Consider the following 22010-nt stretch of genomic DNA (forward strand, 5'->3'; position numbering starts at 1 on the left):
AAAAGAGACACCTGGACCACGGGAGAGTTCACCATCAAATCAAATTACGAAAGAGTTCTTTTCAAAGGGGAGGATCTAGAATAGTAGGTGGGTCCCTTAAAATGGAATTCCAAGTACCCCTTGGAAAGTCATGCTGTGTTCCCCAGGGGTTCACATACCCCAGGCATTCACACACAGGCATGCTGAGCAGAGCAGGTGCCATGGTTAAGAGCTTGATGTAAAGATAACCTTGACCTCCTGGAGAGGAGGTGGAAGCTGCTTTTCATAACCCAGAGCTGCCTTGCCATTCTGCTTTTTCCCTTTAGAGAGAATGTCTCCTTGGCCTTATTTCCTCTTGTGTAGCAAATTCCTTTCTTAAACTTCTCTGGATATGTCCTTAAGTTTTTATTCAGCCTACATCTAGAGTTTTTTTTTTTTTGAGACCGGGTCTCACTCTGTTACCCAGGCTGGAATGTAGTGGCACGATCACAGCTCACTGCAGCCTCGACCTTGTGAGCTCAGGCGATCCTCCCATCTCCGCCTCCTGAGTAGCTGAGACCACAGGTACAGACCACCATGCCTGACTAATTTTTGAATTTTTTGTAGAGATGAGGTCTCATTATGTTGCCTGGGCTGGTCTTAAACTCCTGGGCTCAAGTAAACCTCCAACCTTGGCCTCCCAAAGTGCTGGGATTACAGGCATGAGCCACTGTGCTCAGCCCTACATCCAATATTTATTTGTTTGAAACATAGTAAAAGTTTGAGGCTCTTTGGGATAAACTGCTTGGGTTCGAATGCATACTTGCTGTTGAAATTTGGATCCCTTCCTTCCTTCCTTCCTTCCTTCCTTCCTTCCTTCCTTTTTCTCTTTCCTTCTTTCTTTCCTTCCTTTTTTCTTTCTTTCGGCAGCAATCCTCCCATCCCAGCCCCCCTGTAGCTGGGACTACAGGCACGTGCCACCACGCCCAACTAATTTTTTGTAGAGATGGGGTTTCACCATGTTGCCCAGGCTGATCTCAAACTCCTGAGCTCAAGCAATCTGCCTGCCTCAGCCTCCCAAAGTGCTGGGATTACAGGTGTGAGCCACCACACCCTGCCTGGAAGTTATTTTCTAAGCCTCAGTCTCCTCTTATGAAAGCTTGTTGTGTTTTGGGGAAGTAGGTGGTTTAATGCAAAGTTCTGAGCGTGTGTCAGGAACAGTAAGCACTTGATAAATGTGAGTTATTATTATGGGTATGTGGTCTAAATTTGGTCTATCTTTTAAATCTGCCCAGGACAGGAAATGCTTATAAAATGCTTTGAGACTCAAAAGATAAATCACTGTAATCATCATGCTACTCTGCTCCTTATTAGCCCTATTTTACTGGGGAAGGTTGAGTAAGATAGGCATGTGCTGAGTTAGGGCTGTGGGGAGTGTCAGCGCCTCAGAAACTAAGCAGGGCATCCACAGTGTCTGAGCCCCTCAGCCTAAACTCGGTTTCCATTTTAGCCTCTGCTTCCCTGGCCAAGGCGCTCAACTCCACTCTGTTCACTCCTCCATTCCACCCCAGAGTTGACCTTGGCCCATTGGAAGAGCTCTTGGGCTTGAATCCTACACTGTCACTAATAGTTATTGAGCTTGGGAAAGAAACTTCTCAAAATATATTTCCTCTACCGTAAAACAGGATTAGCAGTACCTCTCTTAGGGCTGTTGAGGGGGTCAAATGAAAGAAGCCTATGGAACTCCTTGAACAGTACCTGGGCATGTATCAGCCCTCCAATTATTCCTGAATGTTACAATTACAGTAGGTAACCATTAGGAAATCTTCTTGTGCCTAATCATGCAAGGAAGATAGGCATGACCCGGGCAGATAAGACGGTTTCACATGTCTTTGCCAAAGCAGGGCCTAGTGCTGGAAGATAAAGCGGGTTTGGCCTGCTTTGGTGAAAGGTTGGTGGGTGCTTGGGAATTTAATCTAGGGCAGTCAGGGCCATTTTGAAATGGAGCTGCTTGTTTATTCAACATTTGGGATTTCACCTTTGTTGACAATAATACTGAGAAACATCATCCTCATCTATGAGGTGAGCTCTTTGGCAGCCATGTTTGTACCATGTGACCTCATCTTTGATTGGACCAGAATAGACACCTTACCTAAACGGGGCCAATCAGATTTTCCTTTCCAGGGAACTTGGAATTGAGACTCACATGCTCATTCTGGGAGCTACCTTTTTTTTTTTTTTTTTTTGTGAGACAGAGTCTTGCTCTTTGCCCAGGCTGGAGTGCAGTGGTGTGATCTCGGCTCACTGCAACCTCCGCCCCCCGAGGTTCAAGTAATTCTCCCACCTCAGCCTCCCGAGTAGCTGGGATTACAGGCACCTGCCAACATGCCTGGCTAATTTTTGTATTTTTAGTAGAGACGGGGTTTCACCATGTTAGCCTGGCTGGTCTTGAACTCCTGACCTCAGGTGATCCTCCTGCCTTGGCCTCCCAAAATGTTGGGATTACAGGTGTGAGCCACTGCACCCGGCTGGGATCTACTTTTGAATGGAAGGGATATGAAAACTGGGTGATAGGGTGTGGTCATCTTCTCCCATATGGATTGAGAGGCAAGGAAAGCCAAGCTGCAGGAGGTGAGCAAATGACATAAAAAAACAGAGGAGGGAGGTGGAAATTGTATGTATCTGAGTTCTTGACAGTTCCCACTTCCTGTTTCAGACTCCTCCTCAGGCCTGAGCACATTCTGACCTTTGGATTTCATGAGACACTTCTGAATCCTTAACAATAAATCCATTTTTGATTGCTTACACTGGATCATGTTGTATGTTAAGCTATTTTGCTCTCAAGTTACAGAAGCCAATTTGAGCCATCTTAAGGAGAGAGAGGAAATTAGTGGAAGGTGCTGGGGGCATCTCATGAGATCTGGGAGGTTTAAACAACCCAATTTTAGGAGGTGCTGGTACAAGGGCAGCCCTGGGTACTTCAGCCACAGATGGGAAAGCCACCTTTCTTCTCACCTGCTGTCATTAAGATGCTTCACCTTTGGGCCTCTCAGTTCAAAACTGCAAATTCATAGGGTAGAGAGAAACGCATTGTTCTATGATGAGACAATTAGTAATGAGTAGGGGTAGCTTTAGACAGCAGAGACATAGCTGCTTAAGAGAATTTAACCATGAGAACAGCATATGACATTATCCAAGGACAGGGAGTGGCACTGATCAGCCAGTCCAAGTGACGTCCTGTACAAGCTGGTTTGCGCACTTGTTTACAACTTATTATGAGCAGGAAACTGTGCTTCTCACTGAGAGGGGTGCAAAGATCTGTAAAACAGGGTCTCTAACATCAAAGAATTTATAATCTGTCTACAAATAATCACATTCCAAGGAAGTCTGTGATAACTGCTAGAGGAGATGTACAAGCATAAAGTGCTACAGAAATTTAGAGAAAGGCATACATTTGAGCTGTGGTGACTGTGGCCCAGATGTCAGACCAGGTCACGGTTGGCAAATGGCTTCCAGAACAAAACACTAAATATGCACTTAACATGCTTTGTAATAACAACCAAAAGGAGCATTTATTTAAAATTAAATGTAAAATGCAATAAAGCAGGAATGTGTTTTTGATGGACTAATCCATAGCATGTGAGCCACACTGACATATACAAATGTACCAGGTCAAGAGTGGACACAAACCAATTGTGCCAGGGTTCTGTCTGAATTCTAAGGCAAGTTAATCACATTCCTGTGATCCTTAGTCCCAGCCCTGATTATAAGCCTTTGGTCGGCTTATCTCCCTTGAATTCTCACCCCCATAGTATTTGTACGTGTGCTCTTCTGGGCTCATGGTCCTTTTCACACTGGTCATTAGAAGGCTCCTTCCAAGGCAAACACATTCTTAATCTGTGCACAGAATACTCCCTCCACATCTTGAATTTTTAAAAAACAATTTATTTTTAATTTCTAAAATGTTAAAATATTTTCAGAGACTGGGTCTCGTCATGTTGCCCAGGCTAGTCTTGAAGTCCTGGACTCAAGTGATCCTCCTGCCTCAGCCCCCCAAGTAGCTAGGATTATAGGTATGAGCCATTGTGCCCAGCTCTCCCTTCAAATCTTTGCCTCAACAAAAACCTGGGTGACTTTATCTGTTTTCGTGGTATCAACTGTCACATATATGGGGATTTTTCTCAACTTAAAAAAAAATGGCTCATATTTGTCTCCTATGCTTTAGACGTATGCATCCTACTGCCTGATGGAATCTTCTCCTAGGATGGCCCAGAAACTTCCAAATCAATGAGCCTGAGTGGACTCGTGGGCATTACCTGTTCATTCTCTATTCTCTGACCCCTCTATTGCACCCATGCTACATACCCATTCTCCAGCCTGGAAGTGCAATTTTATTCTTTTTTAAATAAAAAAATTTTTTTCAGATGGGGTCTCACTCTATCACCCAGGCTGGAGTGCCGTGGTGCAATCTTGGTTCACTGCAACCTCTGCCTCCTGGGCTCAAGTGATCTTCCCACCTCAGCCTCCCCAGTAGCTGGGACTACAGGTGTGTGCCACCATGCCAGCCTAATTTTTCTGTAGTTTTTATAGAGATGGGGTTTCACCATGTTGCCCAGGCTGGTCTTGTACTCCTGGGCCCAAGCAATCTGCCTGCCTTGGCCTCCCAAAGTGCTGGGATTACAGGCATGAGCCACTGTGCCCAGCTTGAAATTTTATTCTTATCTCTCTTTTATCTATTATGTCAAATTGATCACCAAGTTGTTATACTTGGTCTTCTCAATATTTCTCCAATTCGTCTCCACCCTTTGCTGCTGCCCCATCAATCCCACGATTGACTTAATGCACAACTATTTTTGCCTCACCGTCTGGGTTAGTTACCTATTGCTGTGTGACAAATTACCCCCCAATTTAACCAGCAAACATATTATCTCATGTGGTTTCTGGGGGTTAGGAATCTGGGAGCACCTTAGTGGGATGGTTCAGCATCAGGGTTGCTTGTGAGGTTACAGTCAAGCTGTCAGCTGGAGCCACCATCGTCTCAAGGCTCGACTGGGGCTGGAGACTCTGCTTCCAAGCTCACTCACATGGTGTGGGCAGGACTCTTTCCTTGCTAGCTGTTGGCTGGAGGCTTCAGTCAGCCTCTGCATAGGTTGTCTGAGTGTCATAACATGGCAGCTGGCTTCTCCTCAAGTGAGTAATGTATACATTTGTGTGTGTGTGTGTGTTTGCAAGAGAGAGAGAGAGAGAGGAAAGTCATAGTTTTTTAAAACCTAATTGCCAACGTTTTCACTTCAGCCATATTCTATTGGTTACATAGAATAAACTTAGTGCATGTGGGAGGGTGTGTGTGAAGACCAGCATGTGAGGATCCTTAGGGGTCACTTTGGGGTTTGGCCACCACAATGTCAATTCACTCTTTTGGTAAAACAATCACTTGATTTTCCTTTGGGAAACAACCCCTCCCACATTGCCAAGCTATAGTATGAGTGGGGCTGCCCCTCCTTCATTTCTGATGTAGGTCCCCATTTATAGCATGGGTCCCGACTGGCTAATGCTGATCAGCGCATCCGTTCTGCTGTGGACTGAATGCTGTGTCCCCTCAAAATTCACATGTTGAAATCCTAATCCACAATATGATGGTATTTGTAGGTGGGGCTTTTGAGATGTAATTGGGGTTAGATGAGGTCATGAGTGTGAGGCCCTATGGGATTAATGCCCTTAAAAAAGAGGAAGAGGCTGGGCGTGGTGGCTCATACTAGGTGTAATTCCAGCACTTTGGGAGGCCAAGGCAGGAGGATTGCTTGAGCACAGGAGTTTGAGACCAGCCTGGGCAACATAGTGAGACCTCGTCTCTAAAAAACAATAAACAAAATTCGCGGGGCATGGTAGTGTACGCCTGTAGACCAAGCTACTCTGGAGGGTTGGAGTGGGAGGATAGCTTGAGCCTGGGAGGTAGAGGCTTTCTCTCTGTCTTTCTGTGCATGCACCAAAAAAAGCCATGTGAGGCCATAACCAGGAAGAAGGCCCTCACCTACAACCCAACCATGGTGAGACCCTTATCTTAGATTTCCAGCCTCCAGAACCAGTGAGAAATAAATGCTTGTTACTGAAGTCATCCAGTCTATGGTAATTTGTTATAGCAGCCCAAACTGACTGAGATACAGTCGTTCTGGCCTTAGTAATAGACTCAGCGATGAGCAGATAACCCCACAGAAAGCCAGTGACATCAGGAAGTATTTGCTGGAGTTCTGGAAAGGATCTAAGAAGCTTCAACAGAAGCTCCTGGAAGGGACGCACTCTCCTCCTGTGGCCTACGTGGTGTGAGGCCATGAGGCTAGAACTACAGGCATTTTGCCAACGCAAGGTGAACCAGCCTGGGAATGAAGCTGATTCTCAGGGGAAGCAGAGCCGAGAGATGGATGCTGTAGACACCACTTGAACTCTGTATCAAGCCAAGCCCACAGTGTGCCTGTGTATAAAATGTTCAGTTATACTAACCAACAAATACAACTTTTTTTTTTTTCTTTTGAGACAGAGTCTTACTCTGTCACCCAGGCTGGAGTGCAATGGTGCAATCTCAGCTCACTGCAACCTCCACCTCCTGGGTTCAAGCAATTCTCCCGCTTCAGCCTCCCAAGTAGCTGGGATTACAGGCACCCACCATCATGCCCGGCTAGCTTTTGTGTTTTTGTAGAGACACCGTTTCACCATGTTGGCCAGGCTGGTATTGAACTCCTGACCTCAGGTGATCTGACTGCCTTGGCCTCCCAAAGTGCTGGGATTACAGGCATGAGGCACCACACCCAGCCAAAACTTTTCTTAAGGTGGTTATACTGGGATTCTGTTCCTTGTTACATAAAGAGTCCTAACTGGGTTTGGCCACTGTCCCCCACGCAGCCTTTCCCGCCTAAAACATAAATCTGATCATGTTATCTCTTGTGTAAAACCTTGTGGCATCTACTTGGTGCCCACTGGGTAGAGTACAAGCTCATTAACATGGTAGTTAAGATCTACTACCATCCTCCTAATGTCCACCTTCAGCTTCTTTTTTCCTTGCTTCTGTTTTAAGCAACACTCAGCTATTTATACAATATACCCTGACATTATGAATAGAGTCTTTGGCTGGGAGCTCATGAGGCTTAATCAGGAATTAGGACAGTAGAAGCCATGAGAGTGGACTATACCCAGCCTGATCAAGGTAGCTATATGCCCCACACCTAGACCCAGAAGCTGTCTTAGTTTTATGTGCTAATGATGGAGATGCTGGGCCTTTCCTGGTCACTGGCACCTATGGTCTGAAGTTATCTCCCAAAATTAATGTGTTAGAAATGCAATTCCCAATTCAACAATGTTGAGAGATGGGGCCTTTGGGGAGGGTTTAGGTCATGAGAGCTCCACCCTCATGAACGAATTAATGATGTTATAAAGGAGGTTGTTGGAGGGAACTTACTCCTCTTGCCTTTTTGTCTTCTGCCATGTGGGGACACAACTTTCCTCTCCTCTAGAAGGTGCAGCATTGAAGGTGACATCTTGGAAACAGAGAGTAGCTCTCCTCAGATGCTGGCACCTTGGTTTTGGACTCCCAGCCTCCAGAACTGTGAGAAATACATTTCTTTTCTTTATAAATTACTCAGTCTGTGGTATTCTGTTATAGCAGGACAAACAGACTAAGATACTGGCTTTTAGTCAGGCTCCTGGTTTCTGTAGCCCTGTATTCCTAAAGGTATTTCGCTGTGAATTCAACCAATTCTCTACAGAGCTCAACAGGATGGTCTAATTGCTTCAGCAGTGGGATATCTTAGTTCAATTCTCCTTAACCCAAGCCATGGCCCATTTGGATGAATACTCAATATCCAAGCTCTTAAAAGAGGACACTTTGTTTTAGGTACAGTAGCCAGGAAGAAAAATATGGCAGAGCTTCCCATTCCCTTCCATACTTTTTGTGCAAGAGTAAGCCACTTTTTTCTGGACTAAACATGGCCCACTTGTGGGTGGTCTGATTTATAGAACAGATAAGGTATCAAATGTTCTTCACTGGATTAATTCTGTGTACCTTGCCCCTAATAATTATATCAGGGAAGGAATAATTTCCAGGATTGGGGCTGATTTGGCAGGGTCTCTACAATGGCACTGTTACGAATTGCTTTAGGGAGTTCATGCTTTTGAGGCTTCCCTCTTGATATCAAAAAAGGAAATAGCCCAGTAATTAGTCAGTTTCCAGTTCCTAATAGCTTGTGGGGGTGGAGGAGTTTTAGAGGGTAGGCATTAGGGGGTGGTCCTTGGGTAGATATGGCCCTTGTCTGGTTACTTCTCTTTTTCATAAATCCTTGAGTGCTGCTATGGTTTGAACGTGTTGGCTAAACTTTGTGTATTGGAAACTTAATCCCCAATGTAACAGTGTTGAGAGGTAGGACCTTTAAGAGGTGATTAGGTCATGAAGGCTCTGCCCTCGTGAATGGATTAATGCCGTTATAATGGGAGTGGGTTTGTTATTGAGAGAGTGGGTTTCTCATGAAAGTGAGTTTAGGCCGGGCGCGGTGGCTCACGCCTGTAATCTCAGCACTCTGGGGGGCCGAGGCAGGTGGATCACGAGGTCAGGAGATCGAGACCATCCTGGCTAACATGGTGAAACCCCATCTCCACTAAAAAAAAAAAAAAAAATTAGCCGGGCATGGTGGTGGGCACCTGTAGTCCCAGCTACTCGGGAGGCTGAGGCAGGAGACTGGTGTGAACCCGGGAGGCGGAGCTTGCAGTGAGCTGAGATCGCGTCACTGCACTCCAGTCTGGGCAACAGAGCGAGACTCTGTCTCAAAAAAAAAAAGAAAGTGAGTTCAGCCCTTTGTTGCTCTGTCTCTTACACACTCCTTGCTATGGGATGCCTTCTAATCTAGGCACTCAAATTAGTAAGTTCATAGGTATTTTAAATATTGTACACTGAGTTAAACAACAACAACAAAAATCAGAATGTAACAATCTAAGGAAGTCAGGTAGGTATATAAAGGTGAACCTGAGTAAAAAACTGGACATTAACAAACCCCATATATTTCTAAGAGAAATTACTTAAATATAGTTATTCTTTTGAAAAATCTTTAGAATTATAAGGTAGAGGCAAGGAAGTAACACTTTTTCTTCATGTTGGGATTTTTTGGATAGCAATTTTTAAGCATCTGCTGATATTTAAGACATTTTCAGAAAAACAGAAAAGTTGGTCAGAATGAATATTTTCCCCAAGCATGTAGTTGTGTAAAGTGAAAATAACAGTAAAAATTTGAATATATACTCATGATCATAAAATATTAAGACAAAGAAACATGGCAAATGCACATGGTTAAGTTTTAGGAATTAAGAAGCCCTCATAAAACCAAGTATATGTATGACGATGATTCATATTTTGAAAACACAATTGTTCTTATAGAAGAACACGAAAGGGAAAGTTCAATAATGCTAAGTAGTTTTCTCTTAGGGGCTGGGAATAGGGATGACTTTTAAAAATCTCATATCTATGTTTTAAAAAACGATGAGGTACTACTTTTTTATTGAAAAACATTAAACAGAAAAAAAAACCCACAAAAAGGAAATACAGCAAACTACAATCAGAGGTTGAGTTGCTGAGACAGGGTTGTGTTTCATTCTTTCAATATTTTTGACCGGGCACAGTGGCTCACGCCTATAATCCCAGCCCTTTGGGAGGCCGAGGTGGGCAGATCATGAGGTCAGCAGTTTGAGACCAGCTTGGCCAATATGGTGAAACCCTGTCTCTACTAAAAAATGCAAAAAAATTAGCTGGGCGTGGTGGCATGCGCCTGTAGTCCCAGCTACTGGGGAGGCTGAGGCAGGAGAATCACTTGAACCCGCCAGGCAGAGGTTGCAGTGAGCCGAGATCGCGCCACTGCACTCCAGCCGGGCGACAGAGCGAGAATATGTCTAAAAAAAAAAAGATGAGGTACTACTTTTGTACTGAAAAACATGAAACAGAAAAAAAAAAAACCCACAAGAAGGAAATACAACAAACTACAATCAGAGGTTGAGTTGGTGAGACAGGATTGTGTTTTCCTCTTTCAATATTTTCCTGTTGAACATTTTTCCTATAATAAGCATATATGTATACTTCTTTTTATAACAGGAATCAAACTTTATTTTAAAAATAAAGATCAAATCCTGTTTCTTTGTTTTCAGTTTTTCTTTGTTTACAGTTTTATTATCTGACAAAGGGGGTTGGGTGGAGCATTCATAGAGCAGTTGAAAATCTAGGAATCAGTTCAAGGGTCAGAAAATGATTTTTAAAAATAATTTAAAATTTTTCTATTGATACATATTACTTCTACATACTTGGGGGCATATGAAATATTTTATTACATGCATAGGATGTGTAATGATCAAGTCAGAGTATTTAGGATATTCATTACTTTGTGGGTTTATCACTTCTATGTGTTGGGAACATTTTAAGTCCTCTCTTCTAGCTGTTCTAAAATATAAAATACATTGTTGTTTATATAGTCCCCTATTCTGCGATTGAACATTAGATCTTATTCCTTCTATCTAACTGTATGTTTGTACTTACTAATCAATCTCTCTTATCTCCCCCACCCCATCAGCAAATGTTTTCTGTAAAGGACCAGACAGTAAATATTTTAGGCTTTCAGGCCATATGGCCTCTACCGTAGCTACTCAGCCCCGCCTTTGTAGCACAACAGATATAGGCAATAAGTAAATGAACAGGAGTGGCTGTGTTCCAAAAATTTATTCATTTATGGATACTGACCTTTAAATTTCATATAATTTTCATGTGCTATCAGATATTCTTCTTCTTTTGTTCTCCCACAACCACTCCACTAAAACACAAAAAATTAGCCAGGCATGGTGCCGTGTGCCTGTAGTCCCAGCTACTCGGGAGGCTGAGGCGGGAGAATTGCTTGAACCCGGGAGGCGGAGGTTGCAGTGAGCCGAGATTACACCACTGCACTCCAGCCTGGGTGACAGAGAGAGACTCTGTCTCCAAAAAAAAAAAAAAAAAAAAAAAAAAAAAGATTTGCTTCTAATTTGGATGTCTTAAGAAAAAGATGCCAAGCCATTTTGTTGAAACATTAATATAGGAATAGGACGACCTGAAAAAAATGCTCATGCAAATCCAGGTCTATAAATATTGAGTCTTTTTGGTGCTGTGCATTTCTGGAAAACATGAATAACATATATGAATCAGTGATGACTGTATAACAGAGGTATAAACAGAATATTTTAGGATCACATAGGAGGAAGAGTAATTCTGATCATGGAAGATGACTTTGTGTTTATTAGAGAAATTGGTAAGAAACAGTCCAATAGTGATATGGTTTGGCTCTGTGTCCCCACCCAAATCTCATGTTGAGTTGTAATACCCAGTGTTCGGGGAGGAACCTGGTGGTAGGTGATTGGCTCATGGGGCGGATTTCCCCCATTCTGTTCTTGTGATAGTGGGTTCTCACAAGATCTGATGGTTTTTAAAAGTGTGAGGAACTCCACCCCTTCTTGCTTTCTCTCTCTCTCCTGCCGTCATGTGAAGAGAGTGCTCACTTCCCATTTGCCTTCTGCCACGATTGTAAGTTTCCTTGGGCCTCCCAGTGATGCTTCCTGTACAGCCTATGCAACTGTGAGTCAATTAAACCTCCTTTCTTCATAAATTACCCAGTTTCAGATAGTTTTTTTTATAGTAGTGTGGGAACACACTAACACAAATAGGGAGACTTGAGATTAGATGGTTGTCATGGCAAAAGCCAACACTGCAGAAGACAAGTGTTTTAAAATATTGTCTCTAGGCACTACTAAGGAAAAATTACTTTTGTGGGACTCATAAAATTTTAAATAATAAATAAATCAGAGAAAAGGGTTCATTAAAAAATTGGTCCTGAAGAAAATCAACACCATGAGCTGAAGGTAGCAACTGTTTCCATGGTGTACAGCACCATCTTTTTTTTGTTTTTTGGTGAGATGCAGTTTCGAGCCCAGGCTGGAGTGCAATGGCGTGATCTCAGCTCACCGCAACCTCCGCCTCCCAGGTTCAAGCGATTCTCCTGCCTCAGCCTCCCAAGTAGCATGCCCGGCTAATTTTGCATTCACCACCATGCCCGGCTAATTTTGTATTTTTAGTAGAGACGGGCTTTCTCTATGTTGCTCAGGCTGGTCTCGAACTCCTGACCTCAGGTGATCTGCCCGCCTCGGCCTCCCAAAGTGCTGGGATTACAGGCGTGAGCCACCACGCCCAGTCAGCACCATTTTTTTTTTCACCGCCAGAAAATCTTTTCCAGATTACTTTTTCTTATTGCAGCCAAAATAAAGTGTAGTTGTTTGTTCCTTCTCCAGTCGCACTGGTTCACTTTACTAGCCTTAAAAACAAAACAAAAAAAGTGGTAGTGAGTGAAATAAAAAGAGTTGCTTTCACAGTAAACATAAATGTAGAAAGTAATCGGAAGACTTGTTTATTATGCAGAAACCAAACAAATGTAATTACCAACTGGTTTGGGACAATTTGTGCATTATAAAATGCCAATGTTCATCAGGCCAACAACTAGGTAACATTTTTTTCTTTTCATTGAACAAATACATTAAATACATATTGTGTTATAAACCCATCCTTAACTCCCACATTATAGGTAACTAACTTCACTGAGGCTCTTTTTATTTGTACATATAACTATGAATGGACAAGCTTATCCCTTACAAACTATCCAAGTTTCAGTTCTGAGTGCCTAAAGGCCCCTGAGGTCGAGTTAACGGTCAGTTGCTCTCCTTCCTGAACTACTTTTTCTCTGTTTAACTCTAGTTGCAAGCATGCAACTCCACATTCCAGGCACTTCTCAAAAATGGGGTGCACTGGGTTCTACATAAAAGCATTAAAGCAAAGTTAAGCAATCTCTTTATGCCTAAGTTTCTAGGTCTACCAACCTTATCGGGACAACGCGGGAGTTAATATGAAGGGCTGTGTTTCACACCCACTTTGAAAGCACGGCATTGTCTGTTTCTAAAGAATTGTAAACTTTCATGTGTTACATTACAGAAATCTGAACGGAGAGGATTAACCAAATACCATTTGGACTTAAAAGCAGCTTGAGGCCGGGCGCAGTGGCTCATGCCTGTAATCCCAGCACTTTGGGAGGCCGAGACGGGCCGATCACGAGGTCAGGAGATCGAGACCATCCCGGCTAACACGGTGAAACCCCGTCTCTACTAAAAATACAAAAAAATTAGCCGGTGTGGTGGCGGGCGCCTGTAGTCCCAGCTACTCGGGAGGCTGAGGCAGAAGAATGGCGTGAACCCGGGAGGCGGAGCCCAGATCGCGCCACTGCACTCCAGCCTGGGCGACAGAGCAAGACTGTCTCAAAAAAAACCAACAAAAAACAGCTTGAAACCTCTTCCAGCCACTCTCCCAGGGTGACGGACATGGAGAAATCTGTATTCCAGCCTCAATTCAAGACAGCCTTCTAGCTGCAGTCCCATTTTCAACATTTCATCAGTGAAAATCCTTTCATTTAAAAAATACTTCAGTGCCTTAGTCTTCTCACCACAACAAAACCACACAGCTGTGGCACGGTTGAAAAAAGAACTCGAACATCTAGGAGCTCCCTGCTTTGAGGGCAAATTTAAATTGCAAGCAGCAAGAGATAAGGAAAGGTCAGGTATTTCTGCAAAGCTAAGTTTCTCCTAATTAGTAATCTTCTGGGTGTCTAAGAAAAACTTTAGATACAAAAAGGGTTGCCACTTTTCTCAGGAGACTCTTCTGGGAGAGATGATGAAAGAACCGAACGCCAAGGACTTAGCAGGGGCGAACGACGTCAACAGATGTCCCTCCAGACTCCGGCACCAGCCGGCCGAGCCCAAACGAGTTCTCGCCCCCGACCCCACCCACCGCGGGAGCAGGGTTCGGTCACTCGCAGTGTCAGAGAGGCCCACGTCCTCCTAAATTTCCGGCCCTCCCAAAACTTCCGTCTTCCGTAGGTCCAAAGGGGTGGACCCAAGGCCCAGAGGCGTCCCCGGAAGTGACGTAGGACGCGCCCTCCATTTTGTGGAGCGCCAGAGCTGCTAAGTGCGTCAGTTGTGGAGAGGCGTAGACGAGTTAAGTCCTGGTCTGCGTGGAGGTCGACGACTCCGTCGCAGACTACGGACCTGTCTGGGTCTCAGCCGCCAAAGACCTCGTCCGGTAGGTGAGTGGCTCACTTTGAGGGCAAGCCTTCTCGGATCGAGGCTTCTTCATGGCCGCTCTCTTTGCGGAGGATGGCGTCTAATGAGCGCAGTTGATTCGAGGTGGGCGCTGGGGCACGTCTCCCTTTTGGCATACTGTTTGAGGGGTACTGAGGTGAAAGGGCGGTCACTGTTAGGGTCGTTTTTACACAGCGGTTGTGCGCCCCTCCCTGCCATTCTCAATGTCTTCATCTCCTGGACACGTAGAATAGTGGGCCGGGATCTCCCTGACTTTGCTGGCGATGCGGCTGGGCCTTTTGTAGGGCGGCCGCAGTGACCCCCCAGAAGGGGGTTGCTGGGAGGAGGAGGGAAAAGGGAATTTGGCACGCGCAGCTCTGCTGCCGCTGATTCTACCGCCGCCATTTTGTGGCCGCAGAGTGCCCGCCCGCTGCTGTTGGCGCAGGCGCGGTCGAGGCGTCGCGAGATTCCGGCTTCCACCCGCTGTGACGCGCCCGCGAGGCCGCCATTGGGCTGGCTTTGCGGAGGGCGCGGGCGGCTCCGCCCGCACTTCTCGGCCTTTCCTAACTGCGGCAGATGGGAGGGGGCCGGAGAGCCCGGAGAGTGTGCGGCTGCGCAGTTGGAAAGGTGGCAGTGGGCGTTGCGGTTGCTGCGGTCTGGGCCCAGTAGCGGACCGTGTTGGGAGGGAGCTGGGTTTTCATTTTGTCTGCAAGTAACCTGGCCTCATTAGAGGCGCTGTTGGCAATCTCGTTCATAACATCACTGTGTAAACATTTTATGCCGTTGATGTTTTTGATTGTTTAATCAGGCGTTTGTCTGTGACAGTCATTGCTATTATCTCGATTGAATTACTTTCTAATAGGAAGTACTAGCCGGACATCATGAGTGGCTGTCGGGTATTCATCGGGAGACTAAATCCAGCGGCCAGGGAGAAGGACGTGGAAAGATTCTTCAAGGGATATGGACGGATAAGAGATATTGATCTGAAAAGAGGCTTTGGTTTTGTGGTAAGTATTTAGAACTGGGTGAATTATCTGCTAAGTAGGTAGAGTTTTGATAAGCAGTTGTTTTCGATCTTGAGTCCGGGTGGAATATTTGCCTTCAGAAAATGTTACCCAGCCTTATGTCTGAATTTTATTGAGGCTGAAAACAACTTTAACTTGCCGGCTCACTGGAACCCCACTCCCAGTGGCTCCTTGATTAGGTTTGACTGTATGGCAGTGTCGTTAAGATACTCTTCCCGTTCTGTCTCCTGATTTCAGTGCTCTTAATGTGTTGTAGAATACTCTTCTAAAGCCAATGTTAAGAGTCTTATGCTTACATTTTAGGAATTTGAGGATCCAAGGGATGCAGATGATGCTGTGTATGAGCTTGATGGAAAAGAACTCTGTAGTGAAAGGTGAGATTTCCGTGTAACTAGATAACCCTGGGACATAGAGCAGACTGGGTCTGCTGGCATATTTTTCTAAGTAGATTTATGTAGCTTAAGTGTGTAACGGAGATTTTTCTTCCCTTTTTGTAGGGTTACTATTGAACATGCTAGGGCTCGGTCACGAGGTGGAAGAGGTAGAGGACGATACTCTGACCGTTTTAGTAGTCGCAGACCTCGAAATGATAGACGGTATGTGAAGGGTGGATGGCTGCATTGAACAATTATTGTAGGGGTAGCATTTAAGATTCAGGAGTCATTAGCAGTGATGATTCCGGGTCCTGCCTTATAATCTGTTCGTCTGTTCCCACGTTAGCCCATTGTTCTTGATGAATCTATGTGAGTCATAGAACACAAATCTATTGACGGAAGTCATTAGAATGGCTTGTGATATTTGATGGCTTGAACTTGCCCACAGTTGAACACAAGTGCTGTCATTGCATTTCTTCCATTGTGAATACGAATTTTCTTCCTCAGAAATGCTCCACCTGTAAGAACAGAAAATCGTCTTATAGTTGAGAATTTATCCTCAAGAGTCAGCTGGCAGGTTTGTTGAAATACAGTTTTGAGTTATTTTGATGTGGCTTTTTAAAAAAGTTAATGGGTAGCTAATGTTTTATTGTTTTATTAAACGTAGTTTTAAATTAATGGATTTAATGGAATTGTAATTTTAAACATTTAATTAAATGTAATTTGGGGGATATTTTGAACTTTAATATTAGTGATCAAATGTAAATGTTTTGAGGATATTTTTCTTGTTTTTTAAAATCAATTTTTAACCAAATATTAAACCCTTTATTTGCCAGCCTGTCTGTGTCGTTGGCCTTATGACGAGGAGTGCCTGTGGGTTATCCTAATCGTTGTCTTGGTCACTCTTGGTTGGGCCTGGTTGACTTTGCCAGTCAGCTCCTACAGTGATCAGTTGGCCACCTCTAGATCTGTGTTTGCCGGTCTAGACGTTATCGGTGCACTTCCTTGAAGTGCCAGGTTGCAGCGATCCCAGAGCGTTGATAACGTGATCTGATCCCTAAGTTGAGACCTGTCTTCCTGTAACGCTTCCGAATAAGAGGTCCGGTCGAAAAGAGTTGAAAGATACGAAATTAGGTGGTCGTTGGAATCCTGATCGCAGTAAAGTGGTCCTTGGTAACTGCTCGAGTAGAACATGTCTGCATCCGCCAATAGTCCGCTAATAGGGAGGGCTGTGCGATTAAAGGCTTCCATCGATTGGGTAGTGTCCTTCAAGTGGGTGGCGAAGAGCCAGTCGGGCATATGTCATGAAGGTTTCTCCGACCGATTAATGGTTTGCTGCTTGACTAGCCTAGGGAAATAATAATAAAGGTAAAGTAAACTTTTTTAATGACATATGGGGCACAAAATAACTGGTGTCTTGTAAATGTTCTGTTTTTTTAAATAAAACTTCTCTACTTTAGTCTTTACTTTAAAAATATGTACTGTTTCCTTTTTTGTTGTTTTTTTGTTTGTTTTTTTTTCTTTTGTACTGAGCTCAGCATAGACTAATACTACCTTAATGTTAAAATCTGAATTTCTTTTAGCATTTTGCTTAAAAGCAATATGCTATTTGCTTATTCCGTGCCCTGACATAGATAATTTTTGAATTCTGATAGAATACAAGTGTGGTAAATGCCATGTTTGTACTTTATCTAACATCTTCTCTTTCAGTAGTCTTGTTTTTTTTATATCATGTGATTGTTTGTGTGTCCCCTTTCCTCTTCTTTGCTTAACACAATTATCTTGTGTTAAGGATCTCAAAGATTTCATGAGACAAGCTGGGGAAGTAACGTTTGCGGATGCACACCGACCTAAATTAAATGAAGGGTATGTACTGGAAACTGTGAAAGTCTTTAAAAATATCCTGAAAATTTTACTGTGAACTTAGTTTTGAGGACTTAAAATTTGAATATGTTAGAATGCAGAGATTCTCCAGGGACAATTTTGCTGCTTCCCTTCTCCCCCCCCACACCTTTGGCAGTGTCTGGAGACAAGTTTGGTTGTCACAACTGGTTGAGAGCGGATGCTGTTGGCATGTAGTCAGTAGGGGCTAGGCATCCTGCTAAGCATCCCACGGTGCATAGGGAACCCGCTCAACAATGAATTGGCTCAAAGTATAACAGTGCCAAAACCTTGCTCTTTTAATGCTGTGTTATCCAGAAATAAGACTCAATAGTAGCAATAGCAAAAGTGAACATAGAAACGACTTAACCTAGACTGCTGTGTGCAATGTGTGAGACTACAGGATGTATATACTTTCAAAGTGGTTGTTTTCCATTTTAGGGTGGTTGAGTTTGCCTCTTATGGTGACTTAAAGAATGCTATTGAAAAACTTTCTGGAAAGGAAATAAATGGGAGAAAAATAAAATTAATTGAAGGCAGCAAAAGGCACAGGTATCTCTAATTTTTTAAAGTCAAAAGTTGTATTTAATGGGTTTGTTGTAGAGTCTTATCTAGGCTGATTTCTTTTCATTTTTCATAGTAGGTCAAGAAGCAGGTCTCGATCCCGGACCAGAAGTTCCTCTAGGTCTCGTAGCCGATCCCGTTCCCGTAGTCGCAAATCTTACAGCCGGTCAAGAAGCAGGAGCAGGAGCCGGAGCCGGAGCAAGTCCCGTTCTGTTAGTAGGTCTCCCGTGCCTGAGAAGAGCCAGAAACGTGGTTCTTCAAGTAGATCTAAGTCTCCAGCATCTGTGGATCGCCAGAGGTCCCGGTCCCGATCAAGGTCCAGATCAGTTGACAGTGGCAATTAAACTGTAAATAACTTGCCCTGGGGGCCTTTTTTTAAAAAACAAAAACCACAAAAATTCCCAAACCATACTTGCTAAAAATTCTGGTAAGTATGTGCTTTTCTGTGGGGGTGGGATTTGGAAGGGGGGTTGGGTTGGGCTGGATATCTTTGTAGATGTGGACCACCAAGGGGTTGTTGAAAACTAATTGTATTAAATGTCTTTTGATAAGCCTTCTGCTCACATTTTTGTGAATGTCTGAAGTATATAGTTTGTGTATATTGACAGAGCTCTTTTATAACTAAAGCAAATTTAATTTTTTTGTACTAGAAAAAAATTTGAACATTTTAGTTCTTGGTTATAAAAATATGTTAATTCAGAGTTAGTTTAATGCCTTAATTAAACTAATTAATAGCTTTGGACACTTAAAAGAGCTCTAAATTTGCTTGTACATAAAGGCTTAATTTGTTTTCCTTGTTAGGGTCAAGGGTGTCCTCCACTCTTTAACAGCTGCCGGACAGACACATTAAAGCAGCTGTTTGTTATTGATAATAAAATATTATAAAACTATTTTTTGTCTGTTTGTCTGAAGAAGTCCTATGCTGATTATTTCTCATCCTTATACAGTAGATTTAAAACACAGAACACATCCAGAATCCTGGAGTTGGTTATGGTCTCTTTTTAAAAATAATGTTTTTGACGTCTCCAGGCTAGTGAAAAGATACAGAAGTAAGTGAATGCCAAAATCACAATTGTTGAGTTTTGTGTCCGTGGCCCCCCTATCCCCCAAAGTTCTTTCTCTATCTCCTGACTTTATTGGCATCAGGTTACTTAAGCTTCCAGAGCCAAGAGGAGGATAGTGCGGGAAGCAGTGTTTCTTGCCTACCTTAAAGATTATGACAGGTTTTTTTGTTTTGTTTTTGAGATGGAGTTTTGCTCTTGTTGCCCAGGCTGGAGTGCAATGGTGCGATCTTGGCTCACTGCAACCTCTGCCTCCCAGGTTCAAGCGATTCTCCTGCCTCAGCCTCCCAGGTAGCAGAGAGAACAGGCATGTGCCACCATGCCCAGCTAATTTTTATTTTTAGTAGAGACAGGTTTCACCATGTTGGCCAGGCTGGTTTTGAACTCCTCACCTCAGGTGATCCATCTGCCTGGCCTCCCAAAGTACTGGAATTACAGGCATGACCCACTGTGCCCGGCCTTGTTTTTGTTTTTTTTGAGGCAGGATCTTGTTCTGTTGTCTAGGCTGGAATGTGGTGGTGTGATCACTGCTCACTGCAGCCTTAACCTCCTGGGCTCAAACAATTGTCCCGCCTCTGCCTCCTGAGTAGTTAGGACTATAGGTGTGCACCACTGTGTGTGGCTAATTTTTTATTTTTCTAGAGACAGGGTCTTGCTATGTTGCCCATGCTGGTCTTGAACTGGACTCAAGTGATTCTCCTAACTTGGCCTCCCAAAGTGCTGGGATTATAGGTGTGAACCACTTTATCCAGTTGTGATGCAGTTTTGGTGGTCAGATAACGTGAATGCTTAAGGGGCTTTGACATGCTACTTTTTGTCTTGAGATATGTATGGGATAGTACATGTTTAAGGGAAAACAATAGTGCAAAATGCCTAAGGTCCTATATCCACATTAACCTTAGACTTCTATATGTGATCTTTCAAGCCCTGTCTTAGATGTGTAGAAAATGAGCTTTGTTAATACAGGAGTCTCAAGACACTTAGATATATTCTTAGTTCTGTGGGGGCTAGACTACATAAATACTGGGAACCAGTGAATAACATCTATATAGCATCTGATAGTAATAGCCAGGCACTGTTTTAAGTGCCATTACCTCTGTGTTGACTGAATCTAATACCATCATTTTACTGGTGGGAATTCAGGAATTTTTCAAAGAACAGGGATGGATTGGTGTTAAAATCTAGAAAGTCTGATTCCTAAGACCCCCACACCACACTGTCACTGTTGACGTAAAGATTTTTGCTCCTAGCTTTTCAGGGATTTGGAAGAAGGCAGAATTAGAAGCACTAGAAAAATGTAGCTTTTAGCTTCCCGAAAGCATGCGGATTGGGAAGTGGGAATCTCCCATTTGGGAGAATTGAAAGGTTTTTGGTATCCTTAATTTTTAAAAGGCCACTCCCCGGCTGTTTCTAAGACTAGAACAGGCCACGGAAGCTTAAAACTGCTAATTGCAGTAAGAGGCTGAGTTTAGGAGTTGGTATGCCTGTTGAATTAGTTGAGAGAACTAGGTTTATTTTAATAAGTGGTTAAATCTAGATTTTCTTAGCGTCTCTGAAGGCAGTACTTAGCCTGAAGTTGCTATCAAAAGCAGCTTCTCACCCTTGGGCTTTTAAAACATGCTCCTCAATGCAGTATGGTAGTATGTTGATGTTCTTCCCCTCTACCCCTAGACAATCAGACAAACTTTTTTTTTTTTTTGAGATGGAGTCTTGCTGTTGCCCAGTTTGGGCGATCTTGGCTCACTGCAGCCTCTGCCTCCTGGGTTCAAGCGATTCTCTTGCCTCAGCCTCCCAGGTAGCTGGGATTACAGGTGCCCATCCCCATGCCCAGCTATTTTTTTTTTTTTTTTGTATTTTTAGTACAGACGGGGTTTTTACCCTGTTAGCCAGTCTGGTCTCGAACTCCTGACCTCAAGTGATACACCCACCTCAACCTCCCAAAGTGCTTGGTTTACAGGCGTGAGCCACTCTGCCAGTCTTCTTTTTTTTTCTTGGGATAGAGTCTTGCTTGGTCACCCAGGCTGGAGTGCAGTGGTGGTGTCTTGACTCACTGCAACCTCCACTTCCCAGGCTCAAGTGATCCTAATGTCTCAGCCTCCCAGGAGCTGGAATATCCCACCACCATGTCTGGCTGATTTTTGTATTTTTATTAGAGATGAGGTTTGACCATGTTGGCCAAGCTGGTCTCGAACTCCTGACTCCAAATAATCTATCTGCCTGCCTTGGCCTCCCAAAGTGTTGGGATTACAGGTGTGAGCCACTGTGCCCAGCCAAGAATTAAGCTACTTTTAATCTTAGAGGTGTTAGGGAGTACGATAAATTCCTTCTTTTGAAAAAAGGCAGGGAGATAACGATTATGTCTCAAAAAGGGACTCTCAAAACCAGGCTTGAGATACCATGAGGAGTGTGGATGTAATCCTAAGGAAAGGTTTAGGACCTGACTTTGTAGCGCATGGTTTAACCTTTGTTTTCTATGTTTATATTCGTTTCATCTTTATTCCTTGCTTTTTTTTTTTTTTTTTTAGACAGGGTCTTGCTCTGTTGCTAGGTTGGATGGAATGCAGTGGTGCTATCTCGGCTCACTGCAACCTCTGCTTCTGGGGTTCAAGTGATTCTTCTGCCTCAGCCTCCCGAGTAGCTGGGACTACAGGTGTGTGCCACCATGCCTGGCTAATTTTTGTATTTTTAGTAGAGATGGGGTTTCACCATTTTGGCCAGGATGGTCTCAATCACTTGGCCTCATGATCTGCCCGACTCGGCCTCCCAAAATGCTGGGATTACAGGTGTGAACTACTGCATCCGGCCATCTTTATTCCTTTCTAAGAATGGTTTGAGGCCAACCCTGTCTTCCTCAAAAGCTAAACAAATGTGTTCTTACATAACTTGTATGTAACCAAGTCTCCTAGCAGATGATGTTGGTTAGATAATAGAGAAAACAATTTGAACAGGTAGGTATATATGGATATAATAAGTAAAAA

At 43.7% G+C, this 22010-nt stretch overlaps 1 protein-coding gene across 11 annotated transcripts in view; it reads left to right on the forward strand.

Moving 5' to 3' along the window:
- The window catches only part of SRSF5 (serine and arginine rich splicing factor 5), a 44905-nt gene extending 26044 nt beyond the window's left edge, over window positions 1-18861 (forward strand). The window contains exons 1-9 of one of the 11 annotated variants that reach the window (XR_008620907.1): window positions 13957-14132; window positions 14990-15134; window positions 15456-15526; window positions 15650-15748; window positions 16034-16103; window positions 17319-17392; window positions 17849-17959; window positions 18048-18398; window positions 18773-18861. Coding sequence is in view for 8 of the 11 variants with exons in the window: in XM_008977815.4 (XP_008976063.1) it covers window positions 15009-15134; window positions 15456-15526; window positions 15650-15748; window positions 16034-16103; window positions 17319-17392; window positions 17849-17959; window positions 18048-18315 (819 nt within the window). In the remaining 3 variants the exon portion in view is untranslated. Of the gene's footprint in view, window positions 1-12988; window positions 14233-14989; window positions 15135-15455; window positions 15527-15649; window positions 15749-16033; window positions 16104-16362; window positions 16639-17318; window positions 17393-17848; window positions 17960-18047 lie in introns of those variants that run through there. The other 10 variants (XR_010109767.1, XR_010109766.1, XM_008977815.4 and 7 more) reach the window with 10 other exon arrangements.
- The last annotated feature ends 3149 nt before the right edge of the window (window positions 18862-22010 follow it).

This window comes from Pan paniscus, chromosome 15 (assembly GCF_029289425.2).
Source record: "Pan paniscus chromosome 15, NHGRI_mPanPan1-v2.0_pri, whole genome shotgun sequence".
Lineage (NCBI taxonomy): Eukaryota > Metazoa > Chordata > Mammalia > Primates > Hominidae > Pan > Pan paniscus.